Source organism: Myotis myotis, unplaced genomic scaffold, assembly GCF_014108235.1.
Source record: "Myotis myotis isolate mMyoMyo1 unplaced genomic scaffold, mMyoMyo1.p scaffold_m19_p_2, whole genome shotgun sequence".
NCBI classification, from domain to species: Eukaryota; Metazoa; Chordata; class Mammalia; order Chiroptera; family Vespertilionidae; genus Myotis; species Myotis myotis.
Genome location: NW_023416324.1, coordinates 213,650,363 through 213,672,399, shown reverse-complemented (window position 1 = coordinate 213,672,399; position 22,037 = coordinate 213,650,363). Strand labels below are relative to the sequence as shown.

General features: G+C 40.1%; 1 protein-coding gene across 16 annotated transcripts in view; it reads left to right on the top strand.

The window, feature by feature from the left end:
• The window catches only part of TTC3 (tetratricopeptide repeat domain 3), a 105,169-nt gene that overhangs the window by 63,263 nt on the left and 19,869 nt on the right, over positions 1-22,037 (top strand). For 15 of the 16 annotated variants that reach the window (XR_004974363.1, XM_036352305.1, XM_036352308.1 and 12 more), the window contains 11 exons: positions 632-699; positions 1,709-1,845; positions 3,263-3,589; positions 4,914-5,165; positions 8,530-8,576; positions 9,510-9,566; positions 10,713-10,786; positions 12,706-12,867; positions 17,838-18,966; positions 19,800-19,865; positions 21,399-21,548. Coding sequence is in view for 15 of the 16 variants with exons in the window: in XM_036352305.1 (XP_036208198.1) it covers positions 632-699; positions 1,709-1,845; positions 3,263-3,589; positions 4,914-5,165; positions 8,530-8,576; positions 9,510-9,566; positions 10,713-10,786; positions 12,706-12,867; positions 17,838-18,966; positions 19,800-19,865; positions 21,399-21,548 (2,469 nt within the window). In the remaining variant the exon portion in view is untranslated. The remainder of the gene's footprint in view (positions 1-631; positions 700-1,708; positions 1,846-3,262; positions 3,590-4,913; positions 5,166-8,529; positions 8,577-9,509; positions 9,567-10,712; positions 10,787-12,705; positions 12,868-17,837; positions 18,967-19,799; positions 19,866-21,398; positions 21,549-22,037) is intronic. The other variant, XM_036352319.1, reaches the window with a different exon arrangement.

Genomic DNA, 22,037 nt, shown 5'->3' with positions numbered 1-22,037 from the left:
GCCGCCACTCACACCTGCTGATGGCACCAAATTTTCGGGGTCAGCGCTGGGTGCCAGCAGCAGGTGGGAGCAGCAGCTCTGGCACTGGTAGCGGGTGTAAGCGGGGCCAGTGCCGGCAGCAGGTACCAGCGCCCGGCGGGATCGTGGCACATGGGAGCAAAGAATTTTTAGTAACCACTAGAGGCTCGCCCCAATGACAGCGCCTTGGTCTTGTGCCCCTGCTCACCTGCTCCACCATCCTGCCACGGTCGATGCCTGCCGTGTTCCGCACACGCCCCCTGGTGGTCAGTGCACGTCATAGCAACCAGTTGCTCGGTTGTTTCGCTGTTCAGTCTATTTGCATATTAGGGTCTTGTATATATAGATTTGTAGTTTATTTGATCTCCGCTTACTTTTAATTTGAAAAACATTAAAACATCTTGCTAAAGTGTCTGTACTCTCTTGTTTCTCTTTTCAATACATTATTTTATTAAAGTTTTCTGGGCTTTTGTCTGGGTCAGAGCATCATCCCTGTTCTCTGCCAAACTGACCATTGACTGTGTGTGCTTCTGAAATGCTTGTTTCTTGTGGTTTTGTGCTTTATGTCCTGGGAGTATAAGACAAATTTCTGGTATCTTTGTTTTATTTAAAGTTTGAACACAAAGTCGTAAAAGAAAAGAAGGTTCCTTCAAAACCTATTCTGAAACAGAAATGTTCTAGGTAAGATTTTTAACAATCCATCACTAGCTTCATGATGTCTTTTACAATATAATTTCTAAATTATGCTGTTTTCGAATTGGCTGTGCACACATGTCCAATTAAGTGGTTTTAAAATGCCTTTTATGGATATTTAAAATTTAAAGAGAACTAGCCTGGAATGGTTAAATACTGAAACGTGAATCATAGACTTATTTAGTGGTTGAATTTACAAGTAAAATTATGACATTTAACGTTGTGAAATGACGTTTCATTAATAGATTTGGCAGTTGGATAAAAATTGTATACTTAGCTCACAGGTGTTTAAACTTTAATTCCAAAAGCATAGTTTCTTGTTATCTCTCTTCAGCAAACATTTTGAACCAGTGACTTATTTCTCACACTGAAATACTCAATGTACTGTCAAAATTATTTCCTTCTTTGTATTTTCTTGTTCAGATCAAATAATTTCAATGTTTTTTGCTTTTCTTTTTGGTCCTGCCTCTTGTTTTCCATTCTAATAAGTGATTTTTTTCATCATTGGTGACCAAGAAAAAGCAAAAGAAAAGAGGAACAGACTTATTTGTTGAAGAGAATTCATTGTAACCATATTAACCAAATTCCGTAGTTGTGGGCCATTATTGGGATATGAAAATAATAGTTTACTGTGGGATCTTTTATTTTAAATAAGTGTGTACATGTATTATCTTTCAGAGTAATTTTTATTATTCCTATTCACCTTAAGCAGTAACTTGTGAACATGGAAATAATATCTGTGCCATCTGTATGTGCCATCCTTAGTGAAGCCCCTCAGCCCCCTGAAGCCCTGGTTTTCATGAAACAAGTACCGTTAGTTTGACTGCATTAACCACGTGTCAGCAACTTTTGATCTTGAACAGAAGATGCAGGCTAAACTCTGACTAGAAAGGAACACTCCTAACTTAACTGCTTAGAGAATGCTTTCTATAGTAGCCAAAGGAAAATAGTTGGATTTATAACAGGTGAATTATCACTAATTGTAAATGTTTATCAGCCTAGAGAAGCTAAGACTGAAAGAAGACAAAAAATTGAAGAGAAAGATCCAAAAACAGGAAGCAAAAAAATTAGCACAAGAAAGAATGGAAGAGGACTTAAGGGAAAGTAATCCACCCAAAACGGAAGAGCAGAAAGGTATGCTGGAGTCCAAGGCATAATAACGCTAATGTATTCTCGCCTAGACTATAAATGTGAATACTCATCCTATTGGGACTTAGGTTAATTGTTACTGAATTGAAATTTAGGTTTCCGTTAATATTTTAATACTGTCACGGGAGCAAATGGTACACAGAGCACTGATTTTGGAAGCAGTACACAGGGATTCAAAACACTACCTGCCGCCAACCTGGGGCAGACTGTGAGTTTACTCTTTGCTGAACTGAAGGTGGAAACAATGTTTGACGATGGTCTGTAGACTCCACTATGTGGATTTAGGTCCTAAAACTGTGAACTATGAAATCACTACTAATTATCTGAAATAATGCTGAGTTCAAATGAAGCTATTCAGAAAAAGTACCGTAGAGATTGCCTAGTACAGCCTTTTTGTTTTATGTTCATCTTGTCATCATTCCATGATCAATGTGGGAACATATCTGGTAATTTCACTATTTCTGTGGACATGTTGGTCTGTATGTATACTTCCAGATGACTGGAAGTAAGTTATTCTCATTTTCTACGATGGCCATCTATACAATAAAATATTTCCTCTTGCTGTCTTTATTTTTTTCATCTAGTATTCCATTAATGTTTCACAAATCAACCAAAATGATCTTTCTTACTGAAAAAGTTTTCAGTGAATGTTGGTATTTTAACTTCGCGTGCTACAAGAAGCTAAATGGCCATCCTGTAGGAAGAGAGTGGACAGGACGATGAACTTCTGAGATATTTTCTGACTAGTAGTCAATGCGTCCATAGGTCTGCAATTTAGGATCCAACAATAAGATGAATAATAAGAACTGCCAAATATTAATTGAATCTGTAACTGAATAAATGATCCCTTTAACTCCAAAAAACCCCTTAGTATTCTTAATGACTAAACATGTTTACTGGGTATAAACATGTTATATTGGATATAAAATTTATAATTTTAGGTAGTTGATGAAGCTGGGTTAGAATGGTTGAGGGAAGTAACTTTATTTTAAAAGGATACAATTTCAGATGTTACACGAGTGGTACAGAGTGAAGGAGATAAGGTACTTTTTCTGTGTTTTGTTGAACGTGAACTTCTATATTTTTTAAAGGTATTGTTAAATACAGGGTGGAGCAAAAACGTACCCTCGTGACTGAGCGAAACACAGAGTTTATTCTTGTATTATATTTATTAATTATTGTATTATTTCCTATATGAACAACTGTACACGTACTTTTGCCCCACCCTGTATTTAGATTCCTAATTTAAAGTTTCTTGAGTTGTTTATTTAAAACAACATGAAGAATTCATCTGCGCCATGTTTATATTGCTCTGTAATGTTACAGCATTTCTCTCGAAGTTTCTGTCTCTGCAGGTTGGTCCTATTTCTCACTGTAACTGACCGCTGTGGTTTATCCTTAGAAACTGTGGCCACTGCTGAGAGCTGTCAGTTCCTGGACGACAGGATCTTGCAGTGCATCAAGCAGTATGCCGACAAGATCAAGTCCGGGGTGCTGAACGCGTCCACGCTCCTCAAAGAGCTGCTCTCCTGGAAGGTTTTGAGCACAGAAGACTACACAACCTGTTTTTCCAGCAGAAATTTTCTAAATGAAGCGGTGGACTATGTCATTCGCCACTTGGTTCAAGAAAAGAATAGAGTCAAAACAAGGCTATTCCTGCACGTTTTGAGTGAACTTAAAGAAGTGGAGCCAAAATTAGCTACTTGGATCCAGAAACTTAATAGCTTCGGTATGTCATTCACTTTTAGAGATGCAGTTTAGTAGAAAGGACACATGTGGGCCTCAGAGTCTTTTTTTTGTTTTCTTGTCGTTGTTTATGATTTTTTTTAAAGTAGGACTACAAGTGAGTCTGGTTAAAAATACTGTTTTTCCAACTCACAATTTATAGCTTATTTTACAGAAAGGTTATAATATACACTTTCAAAAGGTGTAAACACAAAAAAGTTCAGTCAGTTAGAAAATCCAGTCCCGTATTATGTTAAGTATTTGTAAACGTGTAAAATGTAAGAACTGCCGAAACCGGTTTGGCTCAGTGGATGGAGCGTCGGCCTGCGGACTGAGAGGTCCCAGGTTCGATTCCGGTCAAGGGCGTGTACCTGGGTTGCGGGCACATCCCCGGTGAGAGGTGTGCAGGAGGCAGCTGATCGATGTTTCTCTCTCATCAATGTTTCTAACTCTCTATCTCTCTCCCTTCCTCTCTGTAAAAAATCAATAAAAATATATTTTAAAAAAATAAAAATAAAAATAAAATGTAAGAACTGTAAATACCGGGCCCAGCCATGGGTACATAGCACCCCTGTCCACCCCCTGTCGTGCCCTCTGGGTTCCTGTGGTTCAGAAGTCTGATTCCATAATGGAAAAGTTAGAGGGAAGAATGGATAAAATACTTGCTTAGGATCACCCTAGGCAAATCTGTGCTCAGGACTAACCATCTCTAAGGATGAGGAGAAAAGTACCTGTGTTGTTGTAAATCACGGGCTTATAAAACTGTTCCTCTCTCTTGATTTTCCTGGTTTGGCTGAGGAAGGCCCAACCAGGCTCTTTGCCCAAGGCCCTCAAGCAGGCACTGGGGAAGGCGGCTGCAGGCAGAGTTGTAGTCTAACCATTTCCTGTTTTAAAGGGTGTTTGGGAATATTACTTTTTGTGCATATTACTGATGTTTTATTACTATGGAATATGTGTAGTAAAGCATTATAAAATCTTGCTAGTTTGTACTGATTGGAATGAAAGTCATTATGAATTAGTGAGAAGGTTATTGCTGTATCTGTAAAGGAATTTAATTCCTTTTTCTAAGTTTAATAAAAATAACTAATAATAGAAGCCTTTGGCCCACTTTATTCAACTAATAGATATGAATTATTGCAATTAGCATGTCCATGTTAAGTGGTGTTTATGAAATGTATAATAGCTTAAACAAGTTTATTCTCAAGTATTTACATGTTTTCACTGCAATTGTAAGCAAACTGTAATGGAACCATTTTCAAGATGTGAGGGTGAATGTGGTTTTGCAGTAAGTGGTTTTCCATCTGATTTGGGTTTGGTTTTTATCACAGGCTTAGATGCCACAGAATCTTTTTTTTCTCGTTATGGAGCATCTCTCAAGGAGCTTGATTTTAGCATCATGACTTTTCTCTGGAATGAGAAGTATGGTCATAAACTAAACTCTATAGAAGGAAAGCAACTTGACTATTTCTGCGAGTCGGCATCATTGAAGGAAGCCCGGTGTCTGATCTGGCTGCTGGAAGAACACAGAGACAAGTTCCCAGCCTTGCATAATGCGTTAGACGAGTTCTTCGATATCATGGGTATGTGAGTCGAGTTTCCGTGTATATTATACCTAAACTTGGGGGGGAATGTGTATTTGTGGAGGGTAGTGATTAAGAATAGTACTTTTTTTCATGTTAAAACCTTTTTATTCTATGGAACTCAGTGTTGTGGACATATTCAGATCACTGTTCTCATCTTAGTTTGACAGTATAGTGGCAGAGATTGCATGTTGACAGAATTTATTACGAAATGGGTTTGATCTGGAGCAGTCAAGAAAATGGCTGCAGAAGGTGATGTTTTCAGAACCTAAAGCAGACAGACGGCACCTCTGCTGTGGGAGGAGTGGGAACTGCGAGTCAGGAATAGTGGGCTCTGACTCACTTCTCCCCTCATTCCTTAAAAAGCTTGTTTTTATGCTGCTTTGCGGCCCATGCTAGTTGTTAACAAGGAATTGAGGAATGCTTCCGCTCTTCCTTGCCCTCAGGACCTTTTGCTCTACAAAAGGGAATAAGATGAATATACGTATAATGTGGGGGTAAGCCCAGTGAGAGAAGAGTGGGTAAGTGGGTTCAGACGTAGGAGTGAGCACATGCATTCTCCCGGGAAGAGGAAAGCCTGGTGTGGGGGTGGGGTCCGAGCTGGAGGTGAAATTGGACAGAGTGACCTCCAGGCCTAGAGAGGATGGAGGGCAATCAGGGACCTGTGTGGGTAAGGGCTCGGAGTGCAGTTTGGCTGAATATGATAACTGGTGGTTAATTCTTTAGCTTCTCTCGATTCATAGCTTCTTCTTCATTAAAATAAGAGAATTTGGAGCCAGTGATCTGTGTGGTCCCATTTTGCTTAAATTATAACATTTTAGATTCTAAATTAATTTGAATTTCTTATTTTTGCTACTACATGTATGTCTTAGGGTAATGCCTCTCCCCTTCCCCCATCATCAGAAGTTGACTTTATTGTTAGGCATTAGACTTGGAAATTTCGTGGTGTTTGTTTTAAAATGTACATTAAAAGTCTGGCCCTGTAGCCGAGGCCGGTTTGGCTCAGTGGATGGAGCGTCGGCCTGCGGACTGGGGGGTCCCAGGTTCGATTCCGGTCGGGGGCATGTGCCTGGGCTGCGGGCACATCCCCAGTGGGAGATGTGCAGGGGGCGGCTGGTCGATGTTTCTCTCCCATCGATGTTTCTAACTCTCTCTCTCTCCCCCTTCCTCTCTGTAAAAAATCAATAAAATATATTTAAAAAAAAAAAGTCTGGCCCTGTACAAAAATGTCACCTGTTACAAAGTTCAAATGCATGCAGGGAACCAAAGGCTTGCTTTTGCTGTGGTGCTTGTGAAGAGCGCACCCACGTAGGAAGGCTTTATTTCTCCAGGACTCTCTCCGTGACTGGAGTGACAGGGCACAGGCAGCCTGGATGCACTCCGTCCGTTTGCTGCTGCTGCCAGGAAAAGGCTGTCCCGGGACTGAGCTTGCCCATCCCAATGCATGTTTGGGTCACACCACCGGACAGCTGAAAAGGACACAGTTCCCACTGTGTGCATTTTTCCCATTCTGGTGTTCTGTACCTAAAATGCACAGACCACCGGGCTGTAATCCTTTCTCTGCTCTCGGCCAGAGAGTCGGAAGCCAGCAGCAAATGACTGGCCAACAGATTTTCAGGTCCCGTAGCTCTGCCTCTCACCTTTACCCTGACATTTTCAGTTTCGTCTCCTTTCATTAGAAGTACTTATATTTCTTTAAAGTTTAAAAAGTCCATGGATCTTGTAGATAAAGATATTCACTGACATCACCAATGCTATGGTGGTTGGGAGCCCCAGCCTGCCTCCTGAAGTCTGGGCGCATCTTCCCTGTTGGACTGTCTGTGTAGAAAGCCAAGAGGTCCCTGGAGAGCAATGTGTCTGAACTCGTTTACGCCCCACTTACTGAATCTATCTCGTCAGTAACGTGGCCATATACCCAGTTTTTAAGCAGGAAGCCTGGAATGGGTCTCGATTCTTCCTGCTCCCTATTACTCCAGACCTCGTTTGTCAGCAGTCCAAATGAGCTTCATCTTGGATCTCTCCTTCCCTGTCCATCCCACTTCCTAGCCAGGAGCGCAGTGGTCTTTCCATGCACTAGTCAGTAGCCTCCAAACTGGTCTCCATACCTAGACCCTCCCCCTCCAAATCTTCCTCCTAAATTGCCTCTAGGGCAGTGGTTCTCAACCTTCCTAACGCCGTGACCCTTTAATACAGCTCCTCATGTTGTGGTGACCCCCAACCATAAAATTACTTTCGTTGCTACTTCATCACTGTAATTTTGCTACTGTTATGAATCGTCATGTAAATATCTGATATGCAGGATGTATTTTCATTGTTACAAATTGAACATAATTAAAGCATAGTGATTAATCACAAAAACAATAGTAATTATATATGTTTTCTGATGGTCTTAGGCGACCTCTGTGAAAGGGTCGTTTGACCCCCAAAAGGGTCGTCGTGACCCACAGGTTGAGAACCGCTGCTCTAGGGACTCTTGAGGAACATCTGTCTGATCCTGTAACTATTATCTTTGGGAAGCACTTGCTTAGTTTGCCTACAGATTAAATTCACATCATGTATCTGGGCTCTTCGTCACTCTGCCCATCTGCCTTCTGAATCGACACCACACCAATGACTGTGTCCCAACCTGCACTATGCTTTCCTGCCTCCTGTCTTTGCTCATCCAGTTCCTCCAGCCACATCCCATCCCGTTGCGTGTTCATTTCAAGCCCCTTCCTCCCCAAAGCCCTTGCTGATCCCTCTGGGCCTCTCCCCTTGAAGACTTCATTATTCCGTCAGCTTTGCTCCCATGTATTTATTGTGGGAGTTAGCACACTGGGTGGCAGGCATCTGCCTGGTTGTCTTTTTTGTAGAAACAGGTGTGTGGGTGGCAGGGACTGTTTTGTGCATCTCTATTCCCAACACCTGGCATAGAGTTTGGCACCTAGAAGGCACTCAAATTATCCTGAAATGGGTTGAAATTTTGTGGTTCTTTGAAGCTGGTCTCCCATTTAGTTAGCCATTTCACCCTTGCCTCCTAAACTAGACTTGTGTCAAAGCCAAATGAGGCATAGAACATAGTCTGTGTCAGTGTACCTGGGGTGGTTTTCTTTAAAGCTACAGAGCAGGGGTGGGGAATGTCTGGCCCACCAAGGCCCGAGTAATCATGTGGTCCGGCCCTGCCAAGGCATTAGGGATGAGTTAATTGAATGTTTGAACAAATAGAGCAGGCTAATTTTTAAGTTGATAATTTGGTGTGGCCCACGAATGATGTTATAAATATCCAAATGGCCCTTGGCAGGAGAAGGGTTCCCCACCCGTTTTGGTGTATTATATGGCGATGTTAATGCTTCGCTTGCTCACAAAACGGTCTCTCTTCCTGCAGACAGCCGCTGCACTGTGCTGAGGAAACAAGACAGCGGGGATGTGCCAGTGAGTCATTTGATCACTTTAAATGCTGTGTTCTGGTTTGTGTTGGCCAAAGGAAGGGGAGGACCCAGGCCAGTGTAGTTCCATCCTAGGTGGCACTCCCAGAACCCAATCTGGAGGACTTCCAATAACATGTACTATTTCATTAGGAAGTTAATCCCAATCTGCCCCTTGGAATTGGAACACATCAGCAAACGCTGAGGCTTACATTAGACAACGGCCTTAAAGTTTCACAACTAATAAATGTTAGTCTTAGAAGTAGGAAAGCAGTTCTTGAATAATCTCCTGGCATAAAAATGAAAAGTTATCTGTAATTGTGAAAATTTTCATGTTTTGCTCTTTAAGAAAAATAAAGGGACTTTGTTTTGAGTGCCTCCAAATTGAGTTTAACTTAGAATAATGCCAGAGTTGTCTTCCTTAGTAGTTTGTGGCAGTTTTCAAATAGAAAATTGCTTGTTTACTGACTTTTTAGGATCAAGTCATCTATACTTGAGGTTTTGTCTTAGTCCAGTCTGTCAAGTATTGCCCAGCTACACATGGAAGCACAACTGACACCCTGTGAGAGGTCACAGCTTCTCCTAAGTGCACTGCCAGTGCTCCTGTGTCTGGCCAGGTGCACGTGTCTAGTTTGCCTAAGTAAAAGGAAAATCATTAAAATACTATCAGCATGTACCTGGAATTATCTTAAAAGTCTGATATAAACTATTGAAAATGAGTTCAAAATGTTGGAACAATGTAATTTCAGTTATAACATTAGGCAACATTAAACGTTTTCTTAATTTCTGTTATGAATCATAACAATAGGGCTATAGTGTTATTTTTGTTAAACATTTTATGTAATTCAACTTATGACCAGTCTCAAAATCATGGTATAATACATGGTAGCTTCATAGTGCTGTTACTTGAGTGTTCAGCGATTTCTTTCTCCTTTTTTAGTTTAATTCTACCAAGATAAAAAACAAAGGCAAGAAAAAGAAGCCAAAAGATTTAAAGGTATGGAGTATTTTCTGAGTTAATTCTTATGTAAAATAATTTAATATGTAAGTTAGAAGTAACCAGTTCTTGGGATATTTTGAAGCATTTTGTTGGGATGAGTTTCTAGGCTTTAAAGATATTTTGGCAGTCTTCTACATTTTGAATAAATTCAAGGTTCATATTGTATATAAGTAACACTTAAAAGAAACTTTTATTTTTATTGTCCTTTTTATTTTCTGAAAATTTCTGAGTAAAGTCAATTTTCATAATGTGGAATTTTGTCTGGATGGTTCTAGAACAGGCTGACCAAGACAGCTTTGGGGTCAGCTAGACCTGAATTTATAGCTTGGCTCTTGACCAATTATTGTGATTTTTATTGCTGTTTCTATTATCTCTGTGACCTTGGGCAAGTTATTTGACTTTCCTATGCCCTAGTGTTACCATTTGTATGATGACATGATACCTCTTATCAATAACAAAAATACTCAAAATAAAGGTGGTAAATACTAACCGTTAAAGCAGAATCTCAGACTTGATAGGCTCCCTTCCTTCCTCTCACCCAAGGCCGAGCTCTAAACCCATGAGGTCACTAGTGGGCTCTTCATAGCTCTCATGTATTTGGGGGCTCATGTTGGGGGCAGGTGTGGAAACAGTGAACAAATATTACAGGAGGATGAGAGCAGTCAGTAAAACTAATGGGTCCTGACCAGTTTGGCTCAGTGGATAGAGCGTCGGCCTGCGGACTGAAGAATCCTAGGTTCGATTCCAGTCAAGGGCATGTACCTTGGTTGCAGGCACATCCCCAGTAGGGGGTGTACAGGAGGCAGCTGATCGATGTTTCTCTCTCATCAATGTTTCTAACTTTCTATCCTTCTCCCTTCCTCTCTGTAAAAAAATCAATAAAATATATTTAAAAAAAAACTAATGGGACTTTTAAACTGAGTGACATTTAAATTTTTTTGGAGTGTGGTAAGCTACCTAAATGTTAATTTGGGCCTATTTATGGTTGTTGAAACTTTTATTATTAATGTGTTCCTATTCAAAAGACAATTTAGATAAGTCTCATATATTGTCAGTTTGCATGCTTATTTATGTAAGCAGTCATCAGTATTAATGGCATTTTAAGGTAGAACATTATTGTCATTCTTCTGTCTTTTAAACCAGCCTATGTTAGTTGGGTCTGGAACAACTTCAGTAACACCTAATAATGAGACTATCGCTTCAGGTGAAGACCATAAGTAAGTACAGTTTTTAAATTTTTGCTTCATTTTAACTCAAGTGTTTTAAGCGATGTTAATTTAATGTACTTTACATTTGTGCTTTCCCTAACTTCTCTGTCTAAATATGCATCTATGACAACAACCTTATGTGACCATCTTGGTTGAATTTATAGCATGGCTTGTCAATGTTGAAAATTCATAAAAACTGCATTAAAATCACAAGGTTGCCCTAGCTGGGTGGATCCATTGGTTGGAGTGTTGTCCTGTATACCAGAAGGTTGTGGGTTAGATTCCCAGCCATGGCACCTACCAAGGTTTTAGGTTTGATCTCTGGTCAGGGTGTGTACGAGAGGCAACTGATCCATGTTTTTCTCTCCCTTTCTCTCTAAAACCAGTTAAAAAAACATATCCTCAGGTGAGGACAGTAAAAAAATAAAATAAAATCATAAGGCTGATGATATTCACTTGATAAGTGTGAGAACCTACTATATGCAAGTTACTATGGGGCAATCCTAGAAAATGTTCTTTAAAATGTTCATTGAAGAGAATGTCCTATTGATAATTACTGGCATATTTGCTAAAATAGGAGAAATGGAGATGTTTTGGAAGTTATATATGAGGTAATAGTTTAACCTTAAATGTTAGTGATTTTTATTTTTATTTATTTTTTTTAAATATATTTTATTGATTTTTCACAGAGAGGAAGGGAGAGAGATAGAGAGAGCCAGAAACATCGATGAGAAAGAAACATCGATCAGCTGCCTCCTGCACATCCCCCACCGGGGATGTGCCCGCAACCCAGGTACATGCCCTTGACCGGAATCGAACCCAGGACCTCTCAGTCCGCAGGCTGACGCTCTATCCACTGAGCCAAACCGGTTTCGGCCTTAAATGTTAGTGATTTTTAATAACATCTGGTTGTTGAAGCTAAGTTTTGAAGAAACAAATAGACATAAGTAGAAATAAAACTAGTCAGTAGCAGTGACCTTTTTATATCATATTCTTTTCTGGGCTAAAAAACACACAAAAAAAGTTTGGGGTTTTTTCTACATTTCTTAAAGAGGTTGTGTAACAGTTGTTTTGCACAGTCATTTTCATGGATTCTTTAAGTGGAGAAATTGTTTTAAGTTAAAATTATAATAGCCTATATTTATATTACACTTATACCAGGCATTATTCTAAGAGCTTTCCATATAGTACAACTCATTTAATCCACTCTTTCACCCTAGGAGATAATTATTATTATGTTCATTTTATATGTAAGGTAACTAATGCACAGTGTAGTTGCATGACGTACCCAAGGACACACAGCTTGTAAACAGCAGAGCCGAATTTTAAACCCAGCAATCTGGTGGAGAGCCCACACTCAAACTGCATCTTTGTAGAGTGCTAAAATCATCACCTTTAAAAAAAAAATCTTTTTATTAAGTACCAGTCTCTATTTCACTTTAAATTAATAGCAGTTATAATAAAACTTTCATTGTTCACTATAACAAGTTACAATCAATGCAACATTGATTCTTTTTATTTTTTAAACCCGGGAGTTTTAAAAAATGTGCTCTTGCTAGCAAGAATAAGTAGGTGATTAAAAGTGCTTATTCAGTAGTCAGGCGCATCTACTTCTTGACTGTAATTGTGGAAGGTAACTTCTCTGCATTAAATTCTCTGGTAGGAGGTTTTTGTTTCTTTGCATCATAATACCACATAACATGTTACTATCTTTATGTTTATTTCCATTTAATGTTGGTGAGGCAAAAGTAGGTTTGTAGTTGTGAGTACATGGAACAGAGTTTATTCTTGTATTATTATTTATTAATTATGGCATTATTTTCCATACAAACAACTGTAACCTACTTTTGCCTAACCCTGTATTATTCTCGGTCACCTAAAGCTGGGTCAATTATTCAAAAAAAAAATTTTTTTTTTTAAATCAACAGACGCAATTCAAATTCCGCAGGCCCGTTTGTAGTGCCTGACCACCTTCGGCAAGATGTAGCAGAATTTGAAGCTCTGTATGGACAACACAGCAATGAGTATGTTGTCCGTAAAAAGAAGCTGTGGGACATTAACCCAAAGCAAAAAAGTTCAACTTTATATGAGTGAGTAGAATGTTTCTACAACAACTATTTTATATGGGGGCTGCCAGTTAAAGGTGTTAAGTTGTTTAATTTGTGTCCCAAATGATTATTAACACATTGTTTGCGGGTAGTTTTTATCGCGCGCTAACAGGTGGTGCGGGCCATTTTTGCTAATTTTTTGCGCAAATGGCAACGTTCAGTAAAATTACGATAACTTTAGTTTACGTATTTATACGTTACCCGCATTCTACCGCTAGTCTATAAAAAACGTATTAATACGTGTCCCGCTCTCTACTACACTGGTAGAACGTATAAATATGTAAAACGTGTAAACACGTTTCCTGCATACAATGTGTTAAATGAATCAATTGATGGCTTGTAAACTCTGGGAAAGGAAAGTGTTTTTTTTAATATATTTTATTGATTTTTTTACAGAGAGGAAGGGAGAGGGATAGAGAGTCAGAAACATCAATGAGAGAGATACATCAATCAGCTGCCTCCTGCACATCCCCCAGTGGGGATGTGCCCGCAACCCAGGTACATGCCCTTGACCGGAATCGAACCCGGGACCCTTCAGTCCGCAGGCCGACGCTCTATCCACTGAGCCAAACCGGTTTCGGCTGGAAAGTGTTTTTATAGCTTTTGTTCAGTATTATACAAATAAAACTGAGGGTTTTTAATTATTAAATTTAAAATCCTAATGATTGTTTTGTCAGTTTGAGTTGCTAATGTGGATACTTCCTGCTTCCAAAACTGTCCTGCTACGTCCTGATAGGACTGATAAAAGTTTCCAGCCATGAACGTTTCACCATGAATTTCAAGTTACACATTTGACAAGGGGGAGAATGATTATGTGATCTCATTGTCCTTATGTTGATGGATGCATCTGTTTGGCATCTTATAAGTCCAGCGAGTAGCTTGGTGAAGTGTTAACCTTTTACCTGGAAAAGGATGCCCAGATCTTATTCTTACTTCTGCCTGATGATGGCTGTTTAGCTGGATGACCCTGTGTTCCTGTATGGTATTGGAGACTTGACCTCCTGACATTAACCTAATAAAAGAGAAACTGACTTTCCTTTTGAAGTAACTTGGGTGTGAGTTACTTTTGGATTGAAAATGTGGATGTTAAATTAGCACTTAAGGTGAATGTGAGTGGTTATCCTATATAATAAAACCCTAATATGCAAATCGACCAAACGGCAGAATGACCAGTCGCTGTGACACGCTCTGGGGATCGGGCCTAAGCCGGCAGGTGGACATTCCCCAAGGGGTCCCAGACTGCGAGAGGGTGCAGACCAGACTGAGAGACACCAACCCCACCCCCAGTGCACAAATGTTGTGCACCAGGTCTCTAGTCTATGTATATAAAGGCTAAGCGACCGTCTGGTACCTATGACGCACACTGACCACCAGGGGGCAGACGCTCAACACAGGAGCTGCCAATCTGTGGTGACTTGGCAGCAGCGGCTCTCGGGTGACACACCCCAGAACCAGAGAGGAGGGAGCCCAATTCTTCGTGGGACTGTGCAATTCCACCTTCGGCTGTGGGTTATGTTATTGCTGGGGCACTGTCAGCCCCGAATCTCATTTACTGCCTAGATGCAGTAACCACAGATACCCTTCAAGCCATGGCACCACCCCAGGGGAGGTTGGCTCCAGGCCGTGTCCGGCCCAACTTGCCCAGTCCCACACCACCAGCCACCTTCTAATTAATTTCCTCTCAACGTGCACGAATCCGTGCACCGGGCCACTAGTATGACATAAAGGAGTAAAGAGTTCAGAGAGATTTGGAATTACCATTTTGAGGTTGGCGTTAATAAGAAGTGCATGGTATTTTCCTTAAGAAATGAAACTGAGGGCTAAGATCTGCAACAGAGAATTAAATCAAAAGCTAACTGTTCTGGAAAACCTTTCACTCATTCACAATTTGGTCATTCTGTTTTCCTCAGTTGCTGCATTCCTATTTAGTCTGGTTATATGCTCTTGGGTTCCTCTTAATGGTTTTTCTTTATTTTCTTTTATTTTTTTTAATATATTTTTATTGATTTCAGGGAGGAAAAGGGATAGAAACACCAATGATGAGAGAGAATCATTGATTGGCTGCCTCCTCCATGCCCCACACTTGGGATTAAGCCCGCAACCCAGACACATGCCCTGACCAGGAATTGAACCATGACCTCCTGATTCATAGGTCAATGCTCAACCACTGAGCCATGCCAACCAAGTGACTTTTTTTGAGGCCAGAAAAGTGGATAAATAGAGTTAAAGTTCATTTTGGATTGCATTTCTAATAATAGTAATTATAAAAATTTTATTCACAATAAGGTTATAATATTATTTCTTTGGACTAGACAAAAAATAGTCCAAATTTTGGACTATTTTTCACACATTCAATTTTGTTCTGCATTGAATATGTGAAAAATTTGTTGCTACTTAGCCAGTGGACAAAACCTGAAGGTTCTGTTTCTTTGAAAAAATTTTTTTCTGATTATAAAAGTAACTAGTGGCCCAATACACAGATTTGTGCACATTGAAAGGAAATTAATTAGAAGGTGGCTGGTGGGGCAGGACTGGGCAAGATGGGCCGGACACGTCCTGGAGCCAACCTCCCGCAGTTCCTCCCCGCGCCGAACCTGGGGCAGTGCTGCAGCTCAAAGGGTGTCTGTGGTGACCGCAACTCAACAGTAAACCAGATTCGGGGCTGACAGTGCCCCAGAAACAACATAACTCACGCCGAAGGTGGAATTGCGCAGCCCCACAAGGAATCGGGCTCCCTCCTCTCTGATTCTGGGGTGCGTCACCTGAGAACCACCGCAGCCAAGTCACCTCAGCTCAGCAGCTCCTGTGTTGAGCGTCTGCCCCCTGGTGGTCAGTGCACATCATAGGTACTAGACGGTCGGATGGTCGAACAGTTGCTTAGCCTTTTATATATAGAGATAATACAAATTCTTGAATTTTTAAAAAATAAAGTTGAAAGGACAAAATAAAAAAATTATTTCTATCATCCAGATATAACCACAGTTAACTTTTGGTGTGCATCCCCTCAGACTTTTAAAAGTCTGTGTATAAAATAGGTTTTAAAATTTGCAAACTGTGGTTGTACTTTACGCTCAGCCTTGTCATTTACCTTTTCACCTGAAAATGCACAGTGAGCATTTTTCATATTCGTGACTATTCTTCAGGAACGTGACCTACTGGTTGCTGGATGGTTGTCACCAGCTCGGCATCAGCACTTCGTAGCTGGCTGTGGAAAAGCTCACGAGGTCGCATAATCATACTATCCTTGTCACATGTGTAACTTGAAATTTGTTGTTGAGATGGAGAGTGATTCCTTTCATGTGGTCTCTTCTTCAGTTACCCCATTTGGGATTTAAGTATTTTCATCCAGATAGAATGTTTTCTGTTTCAATGATTTTCTTAAGTATTCATCATGGAGAGAAGAAGTAAATACGTATACACCATTGATGATTGTTCTGCTCTTGCTCAGTGGCAACTAAACACCAACAGAAAAGGACTCTCTTCAGACAAAGGAGGGGAGAGTCAATGTTATTTATACTAATCAGCCTAAATCCTCTACAAGGATTACTGTTCCTGAGACTGCATCACTTGTTTCTTTGTTCTTCACTCTCCTCAACCCCTTTTTGTTTTTAGAAATTTCCCATTAAAAATGAAGTTTGATGGGAATCTTAAAGCAAAAACATATTTAACATGTTATCTTGCAAAACATGTATGTAGGGAAGTTTCAATTGTAGAAATTATTCTAAGGGAACGTAGTCATCAAAAAACACTCTAAGAGAGATGGGTGACTTTTCAGTACTGAGAGCAGCAGTGCTGGCAGGGCGACATTGGGTCTTTGTGCTTCAGAGCACCGGCCGTTTGCACAGAGGGCGGCCGCTTGGAATCGTTCTGTGCACTTATCTGCAGCAGCTTCTGCACAGAAAGGAGTTTTCTTTGCTTCAAAAAGTGTTGCTTTTATCTCCTAAATAACTTGTCTTCCTGGTTAAGATTAATTTACTAAGAAAGTTTCTCTGGAGATTTTTGCTCTTGAAAAGCCTTCTTAGTTGTATGTGCTATGTGTCTGTCTTGTTAGTTGCTCACTGTTACAGACTGAAGACCAAATTCACATGGAGGAGGAAGCCTTTTTGAGCCTGAGAAAAGATAGTGCCCAGACCTGGGGTGACCGCAGTCCAGAGCTGGAGGCAGATTAAGGGACCTGCCCTGTTTCTGTGGGTCTGATCCTGTACTATATTGGCTTACAATGGATCGGACATGATTGATTTCAATACCTCTGAATCACATCCTACTCTTAAACAAGAAATTACAATAGATGTACTATATGCAAATTCCAATCAGATATTTTCTGGAAGTTTTATTTCCTCTTTTCACTTGACATTTTGTTTTTTCCTCAGATAAAGTTTCTTTTCATTGCTTTTTATTTTTATTATTATTTTTTAAAATATATTTTATTGATTTTTTACAGAGAGGAAGGGAGAGGGATAGAGAGTTAGAAACATCGATCAGAGAGAAACATCGATCAGCTGCCTCCTGCACACCCCCCACTGGGGATGTGCCCGCAACCACAGTACATGCCCTTGACCAGAATCGAACCCGGGACCCTTCGGTCCACAGGCTGATGCTCTATCCACTGAGCTAAACCAGTTAGGGCCTTTTCATTGCTTTTTAAATAGATTGTATACTTATATAATTAAAACGTATAAAGTAACTTTTTAATCCCTTTTATTTTTTTTACTAAAAAAACTTTTTAAAAATTATTTTCTGAGAGAGAAACAAAACTTTATTTATAGTATCATTGGTTTCAGTTAGCCTTTCTCAGATTTAATATGAGAATAATATTTGTTGGGGAGGAGTTGAGATCAGCTGGAAGTGAAATAGTATTTGCTTTGGGAGAATTTTTTGGGAAATAGTATATTTCTAATGAACATGTACAAGTACTTTTAATAACTTATATAAATGCAAATTTTTCCCCCCAGTTATTTCTCTCAGTTGTTGGAGGAGCATGGTCCCTTGGATATGAGTAACAAGATGTTCTCTGAAGAATATGAATTCTTCCCAGAAGAAACTCGTCAGATACTAGAAAAAGCTGGAGGTTTGAAATCTTTCCTCCTAGGATGTCCTCGTTTTGTTGTGATTGACAACTGTATTGCTTTGAAGAAAGTTGCATCACGGCTCAAGAAAAAGAGAAGGAAGAAAAACATCAAGACAAAAGTGGAAGAAATGTCAAAAACAGGAGAGTACTTACGAGTTAAACTGCCGCTGAATCCAACCGCTAGGGAATTTAAACCAGATGTGAAGTCCAAAGCAGTGTCCAGTTTATCTTCAGCACCACCTTCTGAGGGTGCAAAACCCCAGCCTGCCTCTGCTGATTTTCCCAAACCAGCCTGTGAAGCTGAGAAGCCACAACCAGTGTCCAAGCCACAGCCAGTGTCCAAGCCACAACCAGTGGCCAAGCCACAGCCCGTGTCTGAGAATTCTCGCAGGTCAGTTTCAGAGGGCGAGAAGCCCAAAGAGGTTGCTCCCAGTCCTCCCAAAGCAGCCTCTGAGGATGCGAGTCGCCATCCTCAGGGTCGTTCGACCTCCATTTCTCCCAAGCCAGTTCATGAGGACATGAAAACAGCCTATTGGACTCAAGCCCATGTGGTCACAGGGTACTGTACATACCTTCCCTTCAGGGCATTCGAGCTTGCCCCGCCACCACCAGCATACATAAGCATGGTCCCGACCTTGCCCCAGTACACTAACATTTACACACCGCTGGCCACCATTTCAACTGAATATCAGCTGCAAACATCAGTGACAGTGGTGTCATCTTACGTAGCCAATGACAGACCAGATCAGAGTGCTGCTGTGTATTTTGATGGTCGTCGTTTGAATGCTGAGCATGCCCCTGGCAACCAGATTGCCTCAGAAACACAGATCCTTCAGGATTCTTTGGAGATATCAGTAAAGTCACAGTACAGCACAGGTGGTGCTGATCCAGCCCAGAGTGAGCCCCGCAGAAATAATGGCCACTGTGGAAGTTCTGCCCACAAGCAGAAAGCAAACCCAGAAAGGACCGATGAAGCCACGAATATTCCACATACACAAGTGGTTGCCATACAGGTAAGACTTAAATAGAAAAAAGTTGTCTTAATACTGAAGTTAAGTTTTTTTTTTCATTTTTTATTGCCAATATATATACACTAAAATGATTGAACAAATATGGTTACTAATGCTTTCACCTGAAAATGTCTTAAAAATATCCCTTTTGTAGGACATAATAGGTAATCTTGTCAAGAAAGAATTTTAGGGCCTAGTAAACAATACCCTTGTTTTCTACCCCAGTTTTGCCCCAGTTGAGAAATAAACTAGAGGAATCAGTAGATGTAACCAAACATCACCATGCAGAGTGCATGTCCTAACAGGAACCCCCGCTTACCAGTGTATGCCCTACAGCAGCGCTGGACCGGAGGCCTCCCAACGCGGGTGCCTGCCCCATACGATGTAGAGAAGGAGGGACAGTGTGCTTTCTGCACACGCAGCTCCCAAGAGGAAGGGAGAGAGAGTCCGGGCTACACATGCATGCCCAGTCTCTCCTACCAAAACGGAAGCAGGAGGGAGTTAAGGCAACCAGATGGAGAGAAACAGGAGGGGGGTGCATAAAAGTTCCTTCCTAACAAGCATGAGAATGAATTTAGATGCCTCTGTAGTTAACTTCACTGGGCATGAATTCACTAAACCCTGATTGGATTATCCCCTACTCACTACGTTTTCTCTTTTCTAGAAAGCTTTGAACTAATATGTTAATAATAATGAGTCAAAATCATTTTTTTAAAAAAACAAACAAAAATGCTTACAAAAATTGTGAGCATGTTTTTAAATGGTATTACATAACAGACCTATTTTACCAGAGCAGTTGACATAGATTAAAATTTAGTGTTTGTTTTGCCCCAAAGGTGTCTGGGAATGTAGCACATCAAGAAGTCAATACCGAGCCATATGATCCTTTTGAGGCACAACAGGTGAGTCAGAATTGTATTACACTGTGTAAAGGTTCGAGTGTCCTTCATTTAACTAGATGGGAATGACTGACTAGAACTATTTTGGAGCCATCTACTAGTAATTCCATCTGAAATGTTATTATGGAATAAGCTTTAGAGAATAACCAAAAAAGTCCTGTTCTGTTTTTATTGTTGGAATTGGGTAAGGAGAAGCAGATGAAAAGGTAAGGTTTTTTTCTAGCTTATTTATTTCATAGTATAATGGCTTTACTGTTTAACTCAGTGGTTCTCAACCTTCTGGCCCTTTAAATACAATTCCTCATGTTGTGACCCAACCATAAAATTATTTTCGTTGCTACTTCATAATTGTAATGTTGCTACTGTTATGAATCATCATGTAAATATCTGATATGCAGGATGGTCTTAGGTGACCCCTTGAAAGGGTCGTTCGACCGCCAAAGGGGTCGCGACCCACAGGTTGAGAACCGCTGGTTTAAGTGCTATAATGAGCCTGTATTAATTGATAAATAGTGCTTATTCGCATGAATGATATAGATCATATTATAAAGACCTTCACTTTCTGAAGAATGAATTAGAAAATCTATTAATATAATTTACTGGCTAATATACCTTCAGAGAAAAGTTATTTGATCAACTCCATAGTTACTAAAAAGATACTGGCAGCGGTTCTCAACCTGTGAGTCACAACCATCAGAAAACGCATACAGTGGGGCCTTGACTTACGAGTGTCCCGACTAATGAGTTTTTTGAGATACCAGCTGTCTCTCGGCCGATTTTTTGCATTGAGTTGATAGAGTAATTTGAGTTAACAAGCTCCTTAATGAGCTCGGTCTCGAAACGAATTAAACTTGTAAGTCAAGGCCCCACTGTATAGCATATCAGGTATTTACATTACGATTCAAAACAGTAGCAACGAAAATAATTTTATGGTTGGTGGTTACCACAATATGAGGAACTGTATTAAAGGGTCGCAGTGTTAGGAAGGTTGAGAACCACTGCTTAGAGTATGGCTTTTGTTTGTTTGTTATAAAGCTGGTTTGAGATAGTTATATATCTGAAAGCAATTCATTGATAATATTTTAACTTAAAAAAAATCAGCAACTATCCATTTAAAACACTTTAAAGTAGAACCAAAGTAAAAAAAAAGTTCTGTTCATATCTAAAATATGCATAAAATATGCAGCTTTTAAACCTAAAAAATAGTTCTTGATGTTAATTGTTAGAGAATGACATTCACATCAAACTATTGATTCAATACCAAACCCTTCTAAGACAAATATTCAGAACTAGTTATAGTGCAGATCGAAAAGTTTCATTATAAATTCCAGTAATACGAATAACATTATTTTAAAAGAGCTGGCTTTGCTTAACAGTGTTCAGGAGTTTTTAATTCTTGAATCATTGTGGCATTTCCCTTGAAAATTTTCATCTGCCTTTTACTCTCCTTTGTTTATTTTAAGAGGCAGTTCAGGACAAGATCAGAAATAAGCATTTTTCGCTACTTTAATAGAAAACTTTGTAATTTACTTTTAGGGGGATATTTCACAGATTGAAAAGGAGTCCCACGTTTTACAAGAGCAGCTTGAGGAAGCCTGTGAAAATTACGAGCAGAGAAAACTGAAGGGCTCAGAAGAGACCAGGGACCTGGAAGAGAAGTTGAAAAGGAACTTGGAAGAAAACAAGGTAATGCTATCTGAAACCTCTCTGTAAGAGCATGTGGCATCATTAGGAGAATGTGCTTGTGCAGCTCATGAGCGGAGCGTCTGCATTGTTGGCTACACAAAGGATTCTTTCTCAGTATCGCTTATTTCAAATTTCTCCAGGACATATTAAAGTGGCAGTGTCTTTGGTGGGGTTTTTTTGAATGTTTAGGACCTCTGCAAGTCACCATATAAGGAAGGGGCTGTAAATCTGGGTTTTCATTTACCTATAATTCAGTCCGCTTGATTAACCAAAACTATTTCTGGTGACTAAGTTCCAAGTTAGTTTTGTTTATATTGAGAGGCAGTGTAGCATTAGTGGTTAGGAGTGTGAGGCCTGGAGTCAGACTGGCTGGGTTCAGATCAGACTGGGCCCTCTCCCAGTTCTGATTTGGGGCAAGTTATTAACTTCTCTGTGCTTTAGTTCCTTACCTGGAAAATTTGGACGATAATTGCTCTCATTTTGTGGGGT